We start from the raw sequence: 23,559 nt of genomic DNA, 5'->3' as shown, positions 1-23,559 counted from the left end.
GTTTCTTTCGAGCTTACACTGAGGGGGGGAGGGTGGGGAAGCTGGGATGCAGAGAAGGAGGAGAAAGTGCCCGGCGCCTGAAGTTCACATCGGCCGGCTCCCCCACACAGGAGACCCCGGCGGGCTGCGGGGGCCCCGGGCCGGGCCAGGCGGGCGGCACCACGGAGCCCGCAAAGACATGTTGTTCCGGAGGCGCGGAGCCCGCGGTGGGGCAGGGAGGCGAGCAAAGAACTCAGAGTGTCCTTCCCACCGCTCTCCTTCCCAGGCCTGAGGAACTCCTCCGACCCCAGGTTCAACCTCAAAGACACATGGAAGGAGCCCGCTCCCGCCCCTCCAGCTGGGCTCTCCTCGCTCCACTCCCCCGAGAGGCCGGGCTCCGCGTCCCCAGCACCCCGCTGCTCTTAGCTTCCTTCGTCCCGTCACTTCCCTTCCCCCTACCCGGCCGGCGCCCGACCAGCCCCACCGGCGGGCGCGCTGGCGGGCGGGCAGCGGCAGGCCTCGGCGGAGCCTGCCCGCTCAGCCTCACCTGTCAGTCGCAGCTTGACGGGCCCGTTCCGCCGGGCCCCTTGGTTGGACATGTCCCCGGCCGCTCCACGGGCTCAGTGCTGCCTTGCCCGGGGCTCCCCCTGCCTCTGGATCCGGGAAGGGAGACGGGGGGAGGGGAGGCGCTAATGGAGTCGGGCTGGGCGCTCAGGGGAGCGGCGGCCGCCGGAGAAGGAGAAGCCCGGATGTGCCCAGCGTCGCCATGAGCGGGGCCGGGGCTCAGGAGGAGGCGGAGGAGGAGACGCGGCCGCCTTCCTCGCTTCCCTTCCCTCCGCTTCCCCGCCCCCTCGCCCGGAGTCCGGGCGGCGAGCACAACAAAGCCAGGTCGGAGCAGCACGGAGGGAGGATAGACCCTCGCCTCCCCTCCCCTCCCCTCCCCTCCTCCGGCCTGGCCTTCCCTTCCCCCGGGGAAGGCCTCCCGCCTGCGCGCTCCGCGCGCACCCCCCTGGGCAGAGGGAGCGCGTTCCGCCTCGCCTCAGGGTCTGAAGGGGGAACTGCGTCAGGTGGCGGCGACGCTTGGGGTCCTCCTCTGGAGAGCCTCTGGGGTTGGGAACGACGGGGGTGCGTTGCCATGGCCGAGAGGAGGGGAGATGACAGTGAAGTTGTGGGGTGACAGGAGGATCGAAGGTACAAAATGGGAAAAGGCCTCACGCGTGAGAACTCGAAGTCAGGATGAAATGCGGAGAGTCAGTCGGGGGTGCTGCATATTGCATGGCTAGGGTGTGATGGACTGGCTGTGGAAATTGTTATGCTGTGGGCCGATTCCTTTCTTATCTCTGCTTTGTGGGAATCAGCAGCCCAGTTCTACAAGCTGCCATTTGCAACATAATGAAAAGAAAAGTAAAACCATATATACACACACACACATATAAATTCCTTGCATACATGCTGTGTGACCTAATTTAAGTCCTACCCCAGAGGAAAGGTGACTCTTACCAGAGTTTTTCCAGCACTGCAGCATGCATCCCATAAGGGGAGTTCCATGGTGAGAGTCACTGCAGCTTTCTGAAAGGTGGGAAAAGCTCTCAGAAAAGCTTTGAAGACTGAGCTGGTTTTACTGACAGCCTTACTCATCTGCACTCATTTGTTCATGTCATTGCATAGGCTTCTTCCTGTTGAGCCAACCTGTGAGATACTATTTCATGAGCAGTCATGGATTAGGATCCAGCCTATGGATCAGGATCCAAACACACAATGAAAAGACGGCCTGTGCTTCACAGAGTTTATAATGTAGCTCCTGCAGAGCCCAGGGACTTTCCTTTCAGAAGTTATATATACAGAAGTGAGTTGGAAGCACATTTGAAGTGATCGTATCTTGACTGAGCTTGGGCCTCGTTAAATAAAATCTGGGCAAGAAAGTATTTTTTTCCACAGAAGGCCTTGGAGGTGGAATGCGTTTCTCAAGGCTTTTCTCCCTTAAAATGAGACCCCCTCCCCACAGTAGGTAGGTGTGGATTCACATCTCCTTCCTCCCAAGGTGTCTTAGGTGCCAGGTTCTTGCAGGTGGACATTTTCAATGCTTCCTGCTGTTGTGGCACTGCTGTTCCAATATCACTTCACCTGGGAGCAGAGTAGTTCTGGATCAGAACCTGGGATCCCCTCCTCACACAAGGCTGTGTCTGGAGCCCATGCAACTGCCTGTTTGACACAAAGCTCATGTCAGGAAGGAATCTTTCTGGATAGCACAGGCCACAACAGAAAATGATGATTGCTTAGCCACTATTTCAGGCAAAGACAATTTGAGACAAGTCTAGACTTCATTTACTACAAAATGCAGACTCAAGCTATTGACTGATTTTATGGCCTATATGCTGCATTAAACCAGTTAAAAACTTGATGTATAATAGTTAGGTAAATTCACACACACCTCAAAGACATTCCAGGCGTCCTGATTCCTGCATTAAAGACAAAAAGAAGAAAAATCAGCACTTAGATTTGAAGGTCATACTATTAAAGTTTCAAACTGTTGCAATTTCACACAGCCAGGTCATTATTCTTTCCTAAAGCCAACCATATAAAGCAAATGGCTGATGGGCTGCAATTATTGCACCATTACCTAGCCACTGCTGAACTACCTAGAAGTGTGAAATACAAAGCTCCTTTTTCCATGCTTGACATATTTATAAGTTACTCCAGAGTTTTTCTAACTTGATGATTACTTATCTCAGGGATCTTGGAGTACACTCTGGACCCAGCATTCAATAATTCTGATACCAGTTGACAAAGGTATTTAATGTGATGTTAAACATTGTGCTCTTGCTGCATGATCTTTTTCTAATGGATAACCAGTGTGTCAGACATTAATTGCACTGGCAGTATTAAAAACCCCCACACTATTGGGATTAAATACAGTATTTCATGGCTCAGTAGGTATATGAACATTGTAATGCTTTCATTAAAAGCATTTGTTAAAAGGTCATGAAGTAGAATTAGTTTCATGCTGCTTTTCGGAAAGCAACTTGCTGAAAAATCAAATTTTCCAACATTTTTTAGGCAGGCTGCTCACCTTTCAGTTAATATATTGTGATATATGGCAAGTGTCAGAGCTTAAATTGACAGTTTGTGCTTTCAGGTCACTGCATAAACCACACTGGCTGCAAGGCTGACTTGAACTTTTTTAGTAATACATCCAAAATGCATCAGTGACATCTGCGAAAGTCCTGCACAGTAAGTATGTATTTAACAGGGTGACAGAAGAACTTCAGCTCTCATTAGCACCTGCAGGCATGGTGTGTGCCCCATTTAGGTCAGGGCTATCTTCTCTCTTGACTACCATAGGTAGAAATGGCCTAGATCATGTTGCACTCGCATAGACAAATGCACCAGATGTGAACTGCTCTCCTCTGCCCTTCTGACTTTGTGTAAACATCATAATGACTGCACCTTCTGTCCCATTGCATCTACCAATTCTGTAGGGAAGTCAGGATTTTTGTTTATTGCTCCCCTTCACTGACTAGAATTGCCAAGTAGAATTTATGACAAGCAGCACCACAAGGGATCTGTGCAAGATCTGTGTCGGGCAGAGGTCAGGAAACCTTGCAAAGCGCCAAGAACTGCAGTGAATGTAGACCAAAGACACTGACAGTTCTTGATTGAAAGTAGTACTTTTCCAACAAAAGAATTCCACATAAATCTTATGATCTAGAGTTTCTTGGGCGAGTCCTGTCCCCAAAGTTCTCAAAAATAATTCTCTGATTAATGGAACAGATATCTTGCTGATCCTGATGCAAGTTTTAGAAGCCAACAGTTTACAGTAAATTTTGTCTGTGCAGTTCCATTTCAAGGGTGAATAAAGGTTTCATGCTTTGCAGTGCTGATCTTGTGAGATAAGCAAGAAAATATCATCATTAACGGCTGACAAGTGATCTGTGTTTCACTCTAGGCTGCTATCACTGACCAACAAATCCTTTCAAGATGAGGTAGCTAGCTTGGATCCACAGGGAAGGGAGTGCCTTGCATCACCCTGCAGCTCACTTTTGGATGACAGCCTTGCTGCTGGACTCAGGACAGAGTCCCATCCTGTCTTCTTCAGCCAGAAGTTAGCAAGTGAGGCACAAGTCGTAAGGGTTGGAAGAAACGTACAGAAAAGAAGTAAGCTCAGGCCTCTCTAGGACACCAACAGGGCTGTAGAGGTATCTATAAGGACAGAATAATTTGATAGTTTGTACCATAATAGTGAAACTTTTGAAGAAGTATTTAGCAAGACAAAACCTTATTTTGTTCTGTGACTGCACAAAAAAGGGCTTTGATTTCTGAATTTCCCAATAGGAAGAAAAAGAAGGCTTTGCATTCACAGATATTTGTCAAAAGATTTAGTGGTTTTGAGCACTAGGAAAGATGAACAAATGTCTTTACCCAAATAGTGTTCATTTTCAGAAGGGGATAGTTGTACTTAATTTTTGGAGGTGGAATCATCTCCATCTTTAGAAATGGAAGAGTACACTGGAAACTGGACGGGTGCTATAAGGTTTCTTCCTCCTGCTAGTTCTAGTCCTTGCAACTTGCCATTCCCCACCCTTGCTTGCTTTCCCTGTTTCTGGCTCTCACTGGTGGGGGAGTTCGGGGCATTGTGCATATTACTGGTGAACCGAACTAACTGCATTAAAGTGCTGAGACACAACATGATTAAATGTCTGCTTTAACTCTGGCTCTGTTACTACTCAGAAACAAAGAGAAGTAACCTAGCAGTGGAAGACATACCTGTCAGAGTTACATGTTGGAGAAACATGTCTCGACAGGGGCTCTGCTTCTCACTAAGACTACCTTTGGCATGCAGAGACAATGTTTATGCAAGAGGTCAAGATTCAATGCATTTCTCAAGCTGGAGCTTGAGGTGAAGCTTTTCAGAAGAAACTAGGAAGGAAATCTCCACCCATATGCTGGCTACTGAAACAGGGGACAGAAGCTTGGAGCAGCAGACACCATAGCCCTCTGAGACAGGATGTGTCTTGGGGAAATGATGTGTCTCTGAAGGGAAATGACTGCAGCTGTGGCTACAAAAAATGCATGAGCTCCCCTATCACAGGATTTTCCAGTGGTTAGTCACTAAGATAACTTCTAAGTCCATCCATCCAGAACAGATTAGTAACTAATGCACAGATATTCCATGCAGTTCTTTAGCCATGTTATTTCCTCATCATGTCCTGCAGGACAGTACTATCCTAATGTGACTTCAGAAGAAAAGAAGAAAAAAGGCAGATCGAACACAGAATAAATACATACACTGTGTGAGATTTCTGAATTAATTGCTGAAAGAGATAAATCTGTTGTGAGAAACCATGTCCTGGAGCTTGGGCAAATGACTGGAGACTACACCCCAGCTCCAGCCCTGCTGTCTAGCTCAAGTCAACACTGTTCTCTGCTCTGGAGGTAGTGTCTCACAATCCATAACCCAGTGACAGGTTTTGCACAACACAAAGGGCTAGCTTCAGATTTTAAGCATAATGAAGTTTCTTAGGCCTAATATATTTTGTCTGATTTGTCTTATGGTTAAAATTGGTGGAATGCTGACTCAAAGTAGGCCATCAAAAGTCGTGGGCCAAAAGAAGGTCTATTTCTGAAAAATATTTCCTTTATTATTCTATGATTTCCACTTATTTATCCATAAAATACTGTTGATAATACAATTTCTTTACTAGACTCTCGGATGACTGGCTCTGCCGAGTGCTCTATGAGCTACATGCAAAGTGTTCCAACTGAAATTACTAAGGTTTCCTGAAGAACTATTCCTGAAGAACTACATGTTCCCTAATGTAACTGTCTTGCAGGACTTTCTCATGTTGCTTTGTGAATGAAGCAGCTGTAGAATCTCATCCTTAGATTTGAGTGATATAAATAGATTCATAAAAGACTTTACAGAATGAGGCAGTTAGAGAAACAGTCCCCTCTGAGTGACATGTATGAAGAATTTGCTTTACTCCTGTCCTACAACATCTGTCTCTGTATATTGTCTGATTCAACTTGACACTGTATTTGTCCCAGTGGTATGCAGCTGAGACAAATGAAGTGTTGTTAGGAGGAAGACTGTCAGCCCAAACAAGTATTTAGGAGTTGACACACAGCACTATTTTTGGCCAAGCCATATTATTTAGTTACTAAATGGATACCAAACCTTCTCTGATCTTTCCTATCCCCCATGGCCCAGTATCAATTTGAAATAACAATTCTGTTGCCTGTAAGATCTCCTACACTGTGTCTCTCTGAGTCTCAATTATACTGATGCTGAGTGCAGGGTGCCATTGACAGTAATGCTAAAGCTGACTCAGTCCTGCTGCTGTAAATTCATCCCTTAGACGCTATTGATCAAGTGTGATACACGGCTGCCACCTTAAATCAATCTCTTGGCCTGCCTTGTTAACATCCTGCTTGGTCCACAGACACTATTTAGTGCTTGGGAAGAAGCGAAAAACATTCTGTGATGCACCTTCCATCCACGCAGCCAAGGAAAGTAGAGATGCTTTCCTGGCTCCCCAAAAACCCTAGAACATTATTTGTTAAGCCTTAATATTCCAGCACAATTAGGTTGTTCTTACTAGATATTGTTACTTGTCTAGATATTCAGGGATTAAACCCTCATATTTCTTGCTTTACAGAGTTGCATGTCAGGGGTTAAGATGAGGTTTTCAAGAGGATCTATTTATCCCGTTCCAATCTGTTGCAGGGACTGTGTCTATTAGAGGTAAATACTGACACAGGTGGGAAACAAGACTGGCAACAGACCCCTCTGCCTATCTAATGCTGGCACAGCACAGCTGGTAGTTTATACTTAGCACACTGTAAACCCCTTAAACCAGCCCTCACCTGGCAGTTCTGATTTTCTGTTTCTTCAAGCAAGCAGAAGTTTCTCCATGTGTCTCATACAAGTTGCATCCAAAAATTTCCATTCAAGAGACATAATTAATTCCAGGAGATTTATGTATTACCTTTAGAAATATATTGTTAATCTGCAGTGTTCAAAGACAAAGCCATCTAACAAAGCCTTAACCCCACGAGCAAACACAGACTCAGAATGAGCTGTCCTGAAATGTGCACATCACAAATACTCACACAGCTTTGTGAATTGCTGAGAAGAACCCAGGCTATCTAGCTTTGGAAGCACGCTGTCTTGTTTTAACAAGTCAGTAGACATTTATAAACACACTCCATGAAAACTAAATGTATAAATAAGATCAATCATGGCGCAAAAGCATTTGTGAGTTCAATAGACACAACAATTCCTCTTCTTTTTCATCCTGTTCCTAACATCTTTTGAACTGCAGAAATACCAAAGCCATTCACAATCTGTACCAGCTTCTTTTGTGCTTTAATTTAACATGATCGCCCACAGTGTCCACTGTGAAATTGATTTGAGAGGACTGAAGATAAAGTTCTCTCTAAAATTATTTCATCCTAAAATTTCTAAAGCAAGGTTGCACACCAGATAAGAACAGCACAGATATTTAAGTAGGTTAGTAGGTCTGGTGAAGTGCTAAAAGTAACCTAAAGCAAAATCTGTCACCATGTGTCTTGAATCAGTCTTTTATTCTACTCTTGAAACCCTTTAAAATTAGAACTGGAGAAAAGATGTTGGTTTTTTCTTTTTCTTTTTAGCAGTAGAATTCAGGAGCAATATGTCTAATTAGGTAATGAAGGATGTAAGACCTTACTTAGATTCAGACACATCTAGCCCCTGTATGCATATGTGCTCATTCCCTGGCTGCAAATTTTAGGGGTTTTGGACAACTGTCACATCTCGTTTGTTCTGCAGAAGTGCCTTGCACTGTTTGGTTGCTACAAATGTAACAAACATTTGGATTATATTGCTAAAAAGACCTTATGTTCTAATTCAAGGCTAATGCATGGTTGGCTATGAGGAAGTAAGCTTTCCATTTAGTTAAAGTGTGTGTGTGGGGGGGGTGTTGGGGTTTTTTAGTCATATTTATTCCTGGTGCTTTTTTAGTTTCTAACTATGGCACACTGAATTCTGTTGACAGCTACAAATCCTCTGTGCAATATAGCAGATAAAATTTTGTATTTTGCAGCAGTGCGAGATATTTGCATGTGCTATTGGTTATATGGAACTGAAATTTTTTTAAAGGTAGTTTGCACAAAAATTGGTCACAGGAGTAGGTTAATCTGATTTTTCTTAAGTAAAATCTAGGATTATTTGCTATAAAATTGGTTTTATTAGAAATCATTAGATCCCCATTGTCAGTCTTCCTCAGTCACCTCTGGTTTTCCTTTCTGACTTCATTTAAGTCTCTCACAGTTGTCACCATTCCTCCACTACTTACGTTTTCCTTTTCTAATCCTTGTCTGGCCACTGACTCCAGGTGTTGATATACACTTAAGTACAGCCTCAATGTTAGGAATTAGGTAACCCAATCTTTCTACACAGAAGAAAGATTCTTGCTTAATTCAAGTCAAATTTTGCAAACCAGTTCCTCAGAAAGGGAATGTGAACATCTTGTCTGTCCCATCCCCCGCCTGTATTTTCCTATGCTGGTAACGTTCTCTCTTGTAAGTTATATGGAATTCAGCAATGGGTTTTTTTAGCCATTAGAGGAAAGGAAATGACATATGGAGAGAATTCAAGTTCCTCCTCATTCCTAGAGAGTCTATCCAGAAAGTTAGTATGCTGAGCTCCATCCAAGTGCCGTTTCCTGCTCAGAATTGGGAAGGGGAGCTGGGGGTAGAAGAAGAGATGGAGAGGCAACATTAAATTGCTGCTTCTGATTAACAGCAACATTCTGCAAATGATTTCACAGTATTGCTTTGAACAGAACTGAACCTCTGCAGCCCAAAGCTGTGTGGCAATCCACTGATGAAAGAGCTATTTTTACATCTGTTTCATATAGTGGGCAAAAATGAAGTGATTTGGATGGTAGAAATGTGCCTTGGAAATTATTCAAGATTTTTGATAACTTTGTACATCCAATCTTCCACATGCCCACAGAGCATTATTACATGCTCCTGGTATTGGAGCGATTTTAGCACTGTGAACTTGTACACAAAGCAATCTGCTACAGGCAATAAATGAGACAGCTTTCCACTATTTTTTAAATAGCTGTCTAAAAATCGCACCTCCAAAAGATGGCCTCGTGATTTTCATTTCACATTGCATTGCAAATGGAAAAATAGGAAATAAAGGAAATAAAGTAGAAGGCTTGCTCATTATGCTGCCTCTTTTGTTGAGCTCTAGGTGAAATCCAGCCTCTTCCGCAGTGAAATCAGTGCCATTGATTTTGCTTTCAGTGTGTCAGTCACTTGGAACTCCCTTCCTGATCTATGATTTATACATCACTTCTGGATCAGGCCCATTGTTATTTAAGTGATTAGCACATTTTAGTGTGGCCAGGCAAATTCTGTTTAAGAATTAACAGGATTTTTCTCCACCCTGCTTTTTCTCTCCTCGTCCCGTTAAATCCCAGCTCCATTTCCCTCCCACTAATGACACTCCCTAGGGCAGTGGGTGAGCAGCAACCTGGAAACAGGCCATAGCTCTTCCACGAAATCTGGCTTCTATGGAAGATGTCCATTTCCTGGAGCCAGCCTGAGACAGACAGTGCTCTGCAGTCAGAAACAGGACTGGAATCCAGTGACCCTTATTCCATATGAAGTACTATAAAACTCACAGAAAATCAGTTCTGTCTCAGCTATCTACACGGTGCCCGACTTGTATCAGTGCCATGAATCAATATGAAGAAAGTGTTTTCTAACGCAGTGAACAACTTTACACTCTTGTAGCTTGAGTATTCTTCTGATGGCCTTTTTTTTTCTTGGGTTTTGCAGTTGGGTTAGCTATACCCCTCCCAGCCTTAGGAGGGGGTCACCTAATTCCCTCTTTTCTTCTAAGACTTTTCCCTGAAGATGAGTTAAGTGTTTAACTCAGACCAAAGGGTTAACCTGTTTCCTACTAGGTTTTAAGTGAGAGCCCAACATTTTCTTCTACAGGACAAGCAAGTATCATCAATCACAATTAGCCTTCATTAATTACTTCTTGTTTTGGGTAACAGCACTTTTGCCCCAGATGACACACGCTCCCAAACATTATATCATACCTTATCACAAAAGGGATCCAATCCTTCTGGGATGATCCTATATTCCAGAAAAGGATAATCATAAGCAGAGCTGCTGTGGGTTAACTAGAGGAGTGGACACCAGGATTCCCAAGCTCCACAGTTAATTCTACCAGCAACTTTCTGAACATCTGTGGATAACTTTCTTGTATCTCAGTTTGTTCTGCTGCAAAATAGATTTAGAAATGGAAGAGAACTATGAAACATTGTTGGCTAGTGAATTCCTTTTCCTGTTCACTTAGAGCTGTTCCTTTTTGCTGATGTACCACTGTAGTTCTGTGCAATTTAAATCATTCTGTAGAGTAGCAGGAAGCAGCTTTTACTGTTAGAGTCTAAATCATAGGAAAATACAGAAGAGATTTATCTTATTTTAACCATTTCTAGCTTTTCCACAATTTAAACTGTTCTTCCTGTAGTGGGAATTGAACAGACATACTATTGAAGAACAGGACTGCAAAGCCTCTGCTCCTTACTCAGAGCTTGGCACCTGTGGAAACAGCAAGTGGAAGCCATCCCACAGGCAGCATCTGCTAGCATCAGAATTTCAGAGATGGTTACTTTTGCTGGGACCTTAGACTGAACTCTTGCCATCACTCCACAGATAAAATAGCATTAGCATCAGCTGCATTCCAAGCCAGTTGATGTCAGCGGGGGTCTGTTATTGTTGCTCTCAGCACAGAGAATTTGGCAGACTGACATACAGGCCACCAGACGTTTATTCCAGCCCCTGTCCTGAATTAGGCATTTGCCAAGTAAAGAAGGCTAGCTCTTAAATCTGGCTGGGCAACACACACACAAAAAGCCCCAAACAAGAACCAGGAGCAATAACAATTCTCCCTTTTTGCTTCTACTGCTTTTTAAAAGCGGCCTAACGGGTGACTATGATCCTAACCTCAGAAATAGTTTGCATTTTCTTAGAACAAGGAGTGACTCACTCCAGTCACTTACTCATAATCACTGTAGATTGTTGCTTGTGGAAATAGGTGCTGCCAAGAACAAGGCTCATTGGTGGATAGGCTGAACGCATTTTTCTTGGATAAAAACAAAGTCTTACTCCCAGAAATTTAATTGCTAAGCCACTGAGGTGTCAGGCATCTAGAGAAGAAAATGCAGCATTTTTAATTAACTCAATATATTGAATAATTCTGAAATAAGTACTTCAGGAAAAAAAAAAAAGAGAGAACACTATTTGTCATGGGTTGAGTTGAAGCTGCTGCTGCTATTCAACCCCATTCTGCCATCACGCCAGCTTCAAAATGAAAGTGCTGGCTGGAGCAAAGTATGATGGGGCTTGAAGTTCAGATTGGAACATGAAAGGCTTCCTGTTCCAGTTGCTGCTTCTGGTTTCCATTTTTGGGGTGCTGGTCTTTGCCACTGGGTGGACTGCAGGTCAGGGGGTTGGAGGAGATTGTTGACAGCTGCTGCTGTATTTCTCTTGCAGATAGGCTCAGCTCATTGTGCACTGGATCATTTCCAGTAAAACTCTCTCCACACTTTATCTCAACCCGGAGAGGGTTTCTTTGTGCTACTTTCCTTCCCACCTGCGTGGGGAGAGAGGGCCATGTGAGAGCAGGCTATGTTAACCTAGGACACTATTCTGGAAATATTCTGCATTCTCATCCCCTTTATTAGATACAGGTATAGAAAAGTCAAATAAACTGCAGCTATACAAAAAAAAAAAAGTGATTAAAGGAAGGAGTTTTAAAGTAACAATACAGGGACATGCCCTTTAAAAAAGATTGTAACTTATATTTAATATTTAAACTATTAAATATGTTGAAAATAGCAGAGGGATATTTTCTGTAAGCAGAAGAGGTGCCCCAATGGATTTCATCTTAGTATTTTCTTAATAAGAAAAAAAGTCCATCATTCCCTGGTGGTCGCGGCTGGATCCAACCCTACGGTAACATGCAAACGAGCCTGGGAGGGTGCCTGGAGCACCCTCTACTGGAAAACATGAGATTTTACGGAGGTAGAAACCCACGTTTGCCCCGGGCTCCCGAATGCTGTTGCACAAGTAATTGTGTCATTGCCCTGTGTGGAAGCAATGATTTGACTGATGAAACCGGGCTTCACATAACTGCTCTTATATAGGTTACTTCTTCCAGTTCTCTACAGTCACACAGTAAATCGTGACTTTATAACCAGTGCTCTGAAGTCAAAGTTGGAGTTTTGACAGCAAAGGACAGAGGAGGCTACACTAAGAATAGATAAGAGCCCTATTTCCCCCCCCCCCCCCCCCCCTATGTATTAAAGGCTTTGGCACTGCGAGGCAGATGGTTCTTTCCTCTCTGCACAGCTACTACCAACATAACACCAGAACACATCCCCAAGGGTGCTGGAAGTATCTGTGGTGTTAGTCTGGCACTGTCTGTAGCTTCTTCTGCAGGTGCTGGGTGCCACCTGCGGTCTTCTCCCTTGGCACAGAAGGTTGTCAAGGCTGGGAGCACAGTGCAGCTACAGCTCAGTCTCACCCTTCATTCAGCAGCACAGAGACAGAAGGTTAGGAACAATGACATCAGCTTCTCCAGCAGAAGATGAAATCAGGTTGCAATAGCCATTAATCTGATTGTCTTCAAAGACTCCTATGATAAAGCTTATTACTATGCAGCTTTGTTTTGGAATAAACAAAGCAGTGCAGCAAAAAATATGAAGTCATCATTAAGGAGTTGATGGTATTGTGATACACCAGTGATAGCAACATGTCTCTCCACCCTGGTCTAAGCTGGCATTAAAAGCCCAGCAAAAGGATGCTGAGGCTGGTGATTTCACAATGATTGCTTCACTGGAGCCCTTACTGCTGCTAGCCATATGATATGAATGCATACAGACAAATTAGCTGCTGCCTTTTATAACATTACTCAACAGTACCTAAGAACCAAGCAGCTCACCCAAGTCACATGGATGCCTCCATAGCTCATCAGCCTCCAGTGAGGGAGGGTGCCCCTTGTGCAAGCAAATATGAAATAAGGAGGAGCAGACTTGTCACTCACTTCCATTATTGTGGTGCATCTACCACATTAGCAATGACTCCTTCAAAGAAGCCTTCAGTAGCAGCATATGAGAATGAGAATCTAGGTTTAGAGTATCCTTTTAAGACCAGATACTCTCAATGAAGAATTTAAAGAGTTATACCCAAACCCACTTATATATGCACTTCAGAAATCAACTTGAAAGTACACAGCAAGCAGACTAGAGTAACTCAACAAGACCAAAGCACACTCAAATTCACTCAGAAGAATAAGGGATTTTACTGTTTTTCACTCCCCTTCTTCCATAAAGGCAGAAGCAAAGGCTCTGGGGACTCTAGAAGAATTGCCTACAGATGAGGTTTTTCCCCTACCTTACATTACAAATTCAAGTGGCATACCATGCTTCACAAGCCATTGTATTGTCTTAAGCTGGCTAGCCCCACAAGGAGGGACAAGGGACAGAGATGGGGCTACCACACTCCCATCCCCACAAGTGCCAGAACAAGCTGTATCATATATTCTATACCACACCCTTGGTTTTGCTCTCTAGAACAGAGAGCTGCTTCAAAGTCCTCCTAGGTAAGTAGCACTACTAGTCTTCAGTTATTTCTCCGAAAAGCAGAGGACAGCTTAACTCTGTTATGAACAGGGTAGAACAAAGAAAACTGCTGTAAAGAGATACCTAGCAGAAGAGGAGCAAATGATCTGCTGAACAGGAACAGAAAGCTGCTACACAACAAAAGGCAGAGCTTGGGATCACCAAGCTCTTCCAACATCTTCAGATCTGAATCTCTCCTGGCTTATAGCTACATTGCTGCTATTATATATTTCTCTTAAATACACTTACCATGAAGACAAAATGACACAAATTGAAATGTGGTGTAGTCATATCACTTTATTGAACTTAAAATGAAACCTCTTTAAAAACCTTCTCAGTGTGTTGATTACAGCAATGGGTGATAGAGAACATAACAGGTTCTAAAGAGGTTTGCAGAGTAGTGGCTCATGCTTTGAGAAGCCTTATTGCCCTCTTGCATTCTTATCCCTGACAGGGACACTAAGAGCCAGAAAAAGAACAAGTATTTACAAGTTTCTCTCAGAAAGGATGAAGTCTACAGTTAGAAATTCACATATGTACAGTGTTGAACTGTTCAAGTATGTTTCAGTTGGACAAAGTGCTACAGACCACATAGAAAAACAGTTAAGAGGAACTATCAAGACAAAAGACAGAGGTGGCAGTCATTTGTGCCAAGCTTGCAGGCGGTTGCAGTATATGCAAGACCTAGAAGTTAAAAGTATTTGGAGTATTGCCCTGAATTTGGAAAGTGTAGCTGGCAGCAGTAGATTCTGGAACAACATTTTGGTCTTCCTCCTCCTATAAGATAAAAAGTGGTAGTATTATAGCCTACTAGTCAGTACTACAACAAAGCAAAAGGGAAATAAATCCTGTAGCCACTTACTTCTGCTGAGAAATATTTCTCAATCAGGGTGGATGAGGCTTTGTACACTTGTTCATTTTCATGCGACTGGAGAGCTTCAATTTTGTCTAGACCCCCACATTCCTCAATCATGAGGCAAAGTTTTTCTGTCTCATTAATCTTCTCAGCAGCCTGCAAGAGAAACCAGCACAGAATAACCTCAGGAAAGAGGTGTGGCACCAGCCACTGGAGAATCTTTAGCAACAGCTTGTACAAACGATTGAGTATGCTGCAACCACCTACCAAGAAGATATTAGAAATAGCATCCAGGATAACTAGCACAGTTTTGCTGTCTTTAGCTGAGAGAAGATTCAGTAGGGGTTCAACAACACCAGCCTGAACAAGATACACGATCTGGTCAATTGTTCCCCCACTTGTGTAGTTAGTCACAGCCCACACAGCTTCCTTCTGAGATTTGAAGTCCCCCTGTAAAGGTAAAAGTAGCATACTTGAATACAGGTAGTAGTAGTGATAGCAAAAGTCTCAATGTAGAAAACATTTTTTATTACCTTCCTCAGAATTCCAATGAGATATGGCACAAGACCATGGTCCACAACTCGCTGAATCTGATCCTGACGTCCAGCAGTGATGTTGGACATGGTCCATGCTGCTTCTTTCTGAATGTTGTTTTTATGGTGAGAAAGAAGACTTGGAAAGACAGATAGCGCTCCTGAATCAATAACAATCTGTGTCTGCTCATCAGTACCAGTGACAATATTTCCTATGGCTCTTAATGAAGGAGTCTGAAACAAATATGAAAAGAATACTTAAAATTGGCATCAACAATCTGTGTTTGCATAGACACAGCCATATTTGACAGCCCTCTGCTCCAGCCTTCACAGTTACCAGCACAATATGATATGTACTGATGGTCTTTAAGGCTCCTCATTAGCACTCCATATGCTAACATTAAGCATGCTAAAGCTGCACACCTTCCAAGGCCAGCCTGCAAGCTACTACCCATGACTGATCTTAAGAAAATCATCTCCTAAGTGCTAATGCAGTTTTATTATACTATAATTGCAGCATACAAAGTAGCCAAATTCTCAATATTGTCCCTAGAATCTGGATTCGCAATCTGCATGTCTGACAGCTCACCATTATTGGCAGTTCACTACATCCCAGGAGTTTCACAAGTTGTGGCACCAGGCCAGTTTTCACTACAACTTCTATCCTGTCATTGGAACCATCTGTTAGGTAGGAAATAGCCCAGCATGTGTCTGCTAACACCTCATGATCATCATGGTGCAGGAGCCGAACGAGAGTTGGAAGAATCTGCTCAACAGCTTCTATAGGTGGTGCAGGATTCTTATTGCGACACAAGTTTGAGAGGGTCCAGGTAACATTGCGCAAATATCCAGACTGCAAAAGTTGAAATAAAGGTCAAGAAATGTTTAGTTACTTGATCTCTTTTACTCACTTATTACTAGTTGCAACTTGTACTGCACACTTACAGCCAGAGAAGAGAGATCAGGAACAGCTAGTAGACTCAGCAGTGGCTCAATTGCACCATATTTAATAACCAGATCTCTATAGGCAGAACCGTCCCCTGAGAAAACAAGAGCAGCCAGGTAAAGACCAGAGCAGAGGGACATGTGTGCACAGAATCATTTTGTTAGAGGATTTATTCTAGAAAAGGCTAGAAAAAAAATCTGAAGAAACAGGACTAAAGGACTACTACTGTAGTTAAGTCCATATGACAAGCATGTGTTTTCCTAATGAAGCCATGGAGCTTAATTTTTCTTCTCTACCACTAGAACAGAACTCTTCTCAGTTTCAAATGTATTAAAACCATTGGTTGCATGATTGAGTTCTGTAATATGACACTGCTGGAATATCTAAGTTTGATTCAATTCTTCTGTTGTAAGGATTTTATCATGCCTGTTTTCTCTACATGAAGATTCACCATTCTTCACAAGGCACAGCTGTTGGAAACTATAATACAGCAAATGCTATTATTAACTTCGCTAGTTTAAGAGTGGGATCCAATACCAGGAGATCAAGTACTCCTGAAAGGTGCAAGAGAAACTACAGTGTATAATACTTCCATATCAGTAAGTAGCTCTTCCAAAGCAGGGAATTATTGGCCATCACATATACAACTGAGCCATTTGCTTCCTCTTACCCCTTAACACAGAGCAGAGCTCATTAATAAGTCACAAAACCATCAAGTGAGATCTGTGGAAAAGCCCTGTGTTGCAGCACAGTTGTGTAGCTCCAGAACTGAAACCCCTGTAATACAGCCCACAGGTTGCCAGGTATTGCATGAGACATAACAGGTGTGATAAATTGTTTGTAACACGCTCTATATACACTGGAGAGCATGTCTTCACTTAAAAGTTAAGGCAGAACTCCCAAGAAGCTGCATGACATCAGAAGTGCTGTCCGCCTTTCAAAGAAGGGAACAGGTATGAAATAGAGCCATACAGTATATTGACATACCTGCAATATTTCCTAGTGCCCACACAGCCTGTTCACTGATGTGAGTGTGGGGAGAGGCCAGCAGTGAGATAAAGGCAGGAATAGCCCCTCCATCTACTACTGCCTTTGTTTGCTCTGATGTGCCAGAAGCAATGTTGGTGAGTGCCCAGGCAGATTCAAACTGAATGGGGCTACAGTCTGCTCTGCCCAAGAAGGAGACAAACTTCGGGATCAAACCAGCCCGAATTATGTTGTCTATCGGGGGTTGCTTCTCTCTTGAGAGGAGTTTCCTAAGAAAAAGAAACAGAAAGCATAATCTTAGCCTGCAGAGATCTGAACAGATTAAACAGTCTAAAAAGACTCATATTTAAAAATAAAAAAGGCTTAGCATTGCTTTAACATTCAGAGAAGACAATGCAACATGACATGGAGAAACACAGACAAGGTACAGAGAAGCTGAATGCTAGCTTCCCAGACCTGTTAACAGTGGGTTTGCATGTCTTCAGCTATGAGAGATTCTGCTCAAACTCTGAAATGAAGCAGATCAGCAAGAGTTGTAGTACCTCTGAACTGCTAGAGGTATCTCAGCAGAGGGAGGTTAGTGTCTGCCAGAAGCAGTATTGCAGCAAGATACAAGCTCACTAAAGGAGATTTGAGATTGGAAAAAGAATAACTTGGCATACTTCTAGCCCAAGTCACTTCAATGTTCACATTATTCTAAGGTGGATCACTGCACTCAAATATTGTAGTCAAATGTTAATACAGCTTAAAGATCTTATTTTGCTGTAACATAGTGTTTACTACTACTTCTACAACTCTAGGATGAACTAATATTTTGCCATCTCAGGACCACTAGAAAGAAATCTTCCTAGTAAAGTGTTCAGACACTTGGAAATCAACAGCCACATGGTTTCAATGCAACTATGACTAAGCATACCTGAACAGTGTATGCAAGGCTGATTCAGATGTTCATTGAAGTACTGTCGATAAGGGCAGCCATAGCTGCTGCCTTAAGCAGACACTAAGGATCAAAAGCCAGTTCTTTGACTTTACCTATTAATGGCCTGCACAGCTGAACTGGTTACCTCTGAACTCCTTACCTGGCAGCTTGAGTAGCCTGTAGCTGAAGCTCCATATTATTATTGTTAACTCCTTTGACTATTTCTTCAACTGACCAAAGTGCTGAAACCTGTGTAATAAAAACTTAGATGAATACTTCCTTGACATAGGCACATGTCTTGATGACCACAGAGGCCTTCTATGCAATATAATAAATAGAGTTCACAACCATTTTTGTTAAAACATTATACCACTATGTGATGCTCCAAAACCTCAGCTACAGCTTTATCTGCAGTTACCTGAACTACTGGAAGCTTTTTTTCAATCAAGTTCTTCACACCACTACTATTACACTAGGACTTAACACAACACAAGAGAGATCATTCTACCATGGCTGCATGAACTTATATTGCAAGGCTGCCAAGACTGCGTGTTCCAAGTGCCTTCCCACCTGATTACTCCTGTTTTCCTGAAGGGGAGAAGTGGCATCATCTGGAAAAGTGCTAACATTTCTTCTTTTAAGTATCTGGTCATCTTTCTTAGCTTTCCTCAGCTCTACATTGACTTCAATACGTCGCCTTCTCATTTCCTGGAGAACAGATGTTCATAGTCAGTTTCTTGTCTTTACAACTTAAGTTGAAAGAGACAATGGCTATCTGATGTACTAATCGCATCAAAATACTCACTGTAGTGTCCTTTCCTTTGTTCTTGAATCTGTTGAGTCTTGCTGTTGGTGTACCAGCATTCTCATTAGTAGACATCTTGCTTATTCGATTTTTGAGAGAAACAAATAAAAATGAGCCTGAAAAGGGACCAAATAATAAACAGCAAGTTTATTCCACAAGAATTAAAGCTAAATTTAGGATCAGCATAGGAGAACAAAAGACACTTGCCCATATGAGATACAGTAACAGCCTCTGACTTGAAGGTACTAGTCACACAATGGCTGTCTCTTTAAACGCCTCGATGTTACAGCAAGTTCTGTCATTAAAAAAGCATGTCTATTGCTCTTACAACATTTTAAGGCGCTTCCAACCACAAATATCATCAAAGGAATTGTTTTTAGGAGCAAAGTGGTATTCTTTCCCACAGATAGCACACAATTTCTCACTATATCCTATACTTACATTGCATAGGCACCCCACCCAATCCCGCTCCAGCCCCTTTGATGAGAACAGCGATATCTCGCACTGGGAAGACCCTCCGAGGCGTGGGGATGAGTGCTGTGGTACTGCAGCCAGCAGAACTTAATAGCAGGCACACTAGCAATGAAACGGGCCCTCTCATCTCCACCAGCTGCGAGATTATCCACTACGTTAAGGACTGGCTACATTTCGACCACAACTGAGACGGAGCACACAGCCTAAGTCGTCAGCCTCACCCCAAGCAGGGGACTGTAACCACGGAAACCACTCAGGAAGGAGCAGGGCCTGCAGCATCGCCAGCGGAGCCCAGTCCCTTCTGACAGACCAGCGCACAGCCTGTACCCCCACTCCCTTGCGCCCAGCTTCTCACTGCCGCAGGGTCCCACTAGCCACCCCTCCTACCCCGCGACCAGGCACCTCCACCGCAAAGTCCACACACAAGCCGCCGTCCTGCACCGCCTGCGAACACGCTGCCACTGCCCCCGGCTCCTCTAGGCGGGATTTAAATTTCCCGCGGACTCGGCCTGACATTGGCCAGTTCGAGCCATAGCAACCTGCTGATTGGCCAGTTTGAAATGCAACTCTTGTCGCGAGAAGGCGGGGACGAGTCTCCACCGCGCCCCCGGAAGAGCGGCGCAAACGTCACGGGTTCACGCGCTGCTCCCCTCGCACTACAACTCCCGGCATCCATCGCGCGGAGCAGCGGCAGGGGACTGTGGCGTTCCTGCCTCAGCAGCGCGCCGGGAGTTGTGGTTTCACAGGGGCCGACGTTGTTGAGGGCACCCAGGGGACGAAGGTGGGATGGCCGGGGGGCTGCTTGCGCCCTTGGTTGGGGTAAGAACTGGGGACTTTCAGGCTCTGAGCGGTTAGGGGCAGCGACACGCTGTTTCCTCAGGTACAGCCTAATTTTAACCTCAGTAACTGTCAAGCTTTTCCTGAGGCTCCCTGTGTTGTCTCCTAGAACACAGGACATAGGAATTTAAAGAACACGGGATGTGAGATTGCAGTTGAAAGCAACTCAACAACTATCAGGACAGATCAGTGCCCAAACATAAGAAGGACAAAATAAATGTATGCTCATCTTTGTGGCATGCTCAGAAAATCAACAGATTTGGGGTTGTTGCAGATGGATTTGGGGTATTTACAAGGGATGTAACATAAAACCCCCACTCTGTTTCACAAGAGGTGTAATTTAACTCATAAAAGCTGGGAGGAAAACGGTGCTGCCAGCAACTCAGACATTTAAGTATCTGTAACATACCACTCAGCATAGAGAAGTGTCAGAGATGCACATTCATGTATCTATCTGTGTGTTAAACTGTTACATTAAAAGTGATCTGCAGATGCACACGGTCATTGAAGAAAACTTATGCAGAGAAAGAATGACTAGTGGCAATTTACATAGATGCTTCTAGGCCCTACAGTTCTGAGCTGTGTAACACAGAGAACATTTAAGCAAGAGCAAAGAAGTCAAGAGAAGGCACATCAATCACAAATGGAGATACTGGAGAAGTCTAATTTGACAGAAAAAAGGCATCTCAGAAATTGAAATAAAACACCTGGTATGCAGAAGGCTGATGTGAAGGAGGTCCACTGGGTCATAAACTGCTGCCAACTGCGTGCTCTACAACAGCATAAACTGGGTGAAGGAGACAAGGGGAGTGCAGGGAGGAGAGCTTCAGGGCAGGGAGAGGCTGTCAGTGATTTGGCAGCTTCAGGTGGCTGTGTATGAGGTGCTGCAGGCTGATAAGGGGTATCATGGCTTGAAGAGCTGCTAACGATACAGCAAAGTGACAAACAGAAGCATGGAGGTCGGTCAGACATCTGGGGAAAAACGGGCCCACAGCGGCTAAACTGGGTGGAGGCATTGTGGACAGCAGAGGACGCATAGGATGAAGGCCAGTGAAGGAAGAAAGGCAACCGGACAGAGCAGAGCTAATGGCAGCACAGCGCACGATCCAGCGGTAAAACAGTGATGCGAAGCTGGACGTTGGGACGACCTTGAGGTACAGTGGAATGACGATGGCCTGCCGCGGCTCTCCGGCGGCACAGAGAACAGGGGGCTCCCCGCGCTGAGGGGATTAACTGCCACTGCGCCTGAGAGGCCTCGAGCGCGCGCGAGGCTGCAAGAGCTCGTGCTCGCGTGACGTTCAGAGACGGGAACGCGCAGCTCGTGGGGGTGGGCCACGCCGTGGCCAATGCAGTGCAGGGGGGAAGGGGCCGGGGGCAGAGCATAGGGAACGTGAGACCACGGTTAAGGGCGGAGTCAGCAGCGACCGGGCGGGGTTCTTACAGCGCAGTGCCAAAAGCTTTTGCTGGGTGACCCAGTGGCCTAATGGATAAGGCATCAGCCTCCGGAGCTGGGGATTGTGGGTTCGAGTCCCATCTGGGTCGTGCCGTAGTTATTTTATGGCCTTGCTGTAGAGCCGCCCATCCGCAGCTTCCCCTTCCCCAACACTTTTAGTCGTGCCGCTCGCTGCTGTCGGCGCCGGTGGAGAAGATACTTAGCGAAGCCATGAGCCCGCCCTACCACAGCGACGGGCCCCAGGCTCGGACTCACAGCCACTCAACCGGGTACCCGCCACGGCCCTGTCAGCGAGGCGCCTGCCCGCGCTTCGCCGTCGGCGCACTGCCGCCCTTCCCGGCGTTACCCAGCCGACTTCTACGGCCGCCGTCTCCCTTCGTCCCCGGGGGATCTCGCGGGAGTGGAGCGCCTCCAGCCGGGGCCCGTCACTGGCGGCAGGACGAGGCGTGAGGCGGCCGGAGCGGGCGTCGCCTTGGCCTCTGCAGATTGGTGGTCGAGCGCGTGGCTGGTGAGTCAGTCCGGGCTCCCCGGGGCGGTTCGCGGGCGGGCGGCGCTGCGGAGCTGATCCTGGCGCCGACCTGAGGCAGGCTGGCTGGAGCTCGGGGACTGCCGCCGTGTTCTGGCCAGGGTCACCTCTCTGGCCCCTCTAGAGCAGCTGTGCCCAAGACAGGAGGGGACCTGAGCCTGTGGAGCTGCCACTGCTGCCAGCACAGCCGGCTGCACGCCTGCAGAGTCGACCAAGAGCCGTCTCTCAGAGCAGGACGGGGCCATCGCACGGCCGGTCCCCGTTTTCCTCAGAGCAGGGAGTTCTGCACGTCCCCCTCTCCGGAGAGCTGCTGCTACGGTAGAGAGGCGCCAAACTCTCCCACGCTCCTTTTAGTCCAGACCCTGTCCAAGTAGAGTTTGGAGAACGTCGTTAGTGTAGACATAATCACACAGGAATATGGCTTGGATTGCGATACCTATTAATTTAAACGGAAAGCTCCCTGGAGCACAGAAGGTCTCCATCCATCCATCCCTTCATTTACAGCACAACCCCATCACCCTCATGACCTCTTCATTTGCTGCAGGTACATTCACTGATGAAGCAGGAGATGAGATCCAAAAGGAGCACACAAACTCACTTTCCCTTCATCCTTACTTTAAGATCCCATTTTATTATAGCTATTTGAGGACACTTTTGGCGTTAAAATGTTTAACAGAGGAAAAATAAGGATTAATAAATGCTGCAGTAGAAACATAACACACAGAGTAACAGATGCCTTAAAACTTCATTTATTTTGCATGCTATTCTGGCTGATTTTCTGTATCTTCACCCATAGCTGTTTGAGATAAACCCCTGAACCATTCTCAAGCTGAAATAAATTAGCCATGAAGAATTCTGTTAAACTGCTTAATTAAGGCAGTACAAAACAAGCAGTGTTTAAACCAGGCAATAGCTGCCCCACATGACACAGCGGTTACTGATGGGCAGATTTTTCTGTTGGGGCTGGGATTCAGGAGCTGGGTGCTTTCATGGGGGTTTAAGTTCTTTGTTGCACCTTAACGGCATGAACGAATTCATTAACTTTCATGACATCCAGTAACAACTAGCAAGAGGAACTGTCAAAGTAGAAATCTTGTCTAGCAATAAGTTAATCCATTTCAGTTGGGAACATCAGAGTAAGCCTGTTTAATTCTGTAATGGAAAGCAGGGTTGGCTGGGTGTGTGAAAAATTTGTCGAGTTCTTTGTGTTAACAACTACAGATTGAAAAAGAAAGCTTTAGCTGGGGTCAGCAGAGCTGTCCTTTGCGCTGGACATAACTACTGCATGTTTCAGTCTGAAAAGAATCACTGGACAGGGTTCCTTAAACTAACTACCAGCTGTGAACTGGAGGTGGCCAGAAATACCTAAATATATTTAATTTTAATGCACACACATCCTGTGCAGTCCCTGCATGGCAGAGGGGATGCCTGCACCAGCATCCTTCAGTTGCACTTGAGAACATAGTTCTCCATATCTAGTCAAGCCATACCTGTTCTGTGTAATTTTTCTCTACAGAATACCATGGGAAGCCAAACCCTTGCCCAAAATAAAA

At 45.0% G+C, this 23,559-nt stretch overlaps 1 protein-coding gene and 1 non-coding gene across 2 annotated transcripts; one reads left to right on the top strand and one right to left on the bottom strand.

Annotated features, from left to right (window-relative positions):
• Positions 1-14,354: 14,354 nt before the first annotated feature.
• Positions 14,355-18,821, bottom strand: KPNA2 (karyopherin subunit alpha 2). The gene is made up of 10 exons (XM_054393651.1): positions 18,717-18,821; positions 18,482-18,619; positions 18,072-18,160; positions 16,993-17,261; positions 16,005-16,099; positions 15,649-15,912; positions 15,060-15,293; positions 14,794-14,976; positions 14,533-14,682; positions 14,355-14,447 (listed from the first exon to the last, which is right to left on the bottom strand). Exons 1-10 carry the CDS (start codon positions 18,789-18,791, stop codon positions 14,355-14,357), a joined length of 1,590 nt encoding a protein of 529 aa, XP_054249626.1. The 5' UTR covers positions 18,792-18,821.
• Positions 18,822-21,496: 2,675 nt separating this feature from the next.
• On the top strand, positions 21,497-21,569 carry TRNAR-CCG (transfer RNA arginine (anticodon CCG)). The gene has a single exon. It is a non-coding gene; the product is annotated as a tRNA-Arg (tRNA).
• The last annotated feature ends 1,990 nt before the right edge of the window (positions 21,570-23,559 follow it).

Source organism: Indicator indicator, chromosome 29, assembly GCF_027791375.1.
Source record: "Indicator indicator isolate 239-I01 chromosome 29, UM_Iind_1.1, whole genome shotgun sequence".
Lineage (NCBI taxonomy): Eukaryota > Metazoa > Chordata > Aves > Piciformes > Indicatoridae > Indicator > Indicator indicator.
The sequence above is the reverse complement of the archived record's forward strand: the minus strand, read 5'-3'. Positions and strand labels throughout refer to the sequence as shown.

Excerpts from the sequence above, each read along its gene's own strand:
- KPNA2 (XM_054393651.1), bottom strand. The coding sequence starts at position 18,791 with ATGTCTACTAATGAGAATGCTGGTACACCAACAGCAAGACTCAACAGA. Across the intron at positions 14,977-15,059 it reads TCATTGGAATTCTGAGGAAG|GGGGACTTCAAATCTCAGAA; the intron begins GTAATAAAAAAT and ends TTACCTTTACAG. Across the intron at positions 14,683-14,793 it reads CTATTTCTAATATCTTCTTG|GCTGCTGAGAAGATTAATGA; the intron begins GTAGGTGGTTGC and ends TTTCTCTTGCAG.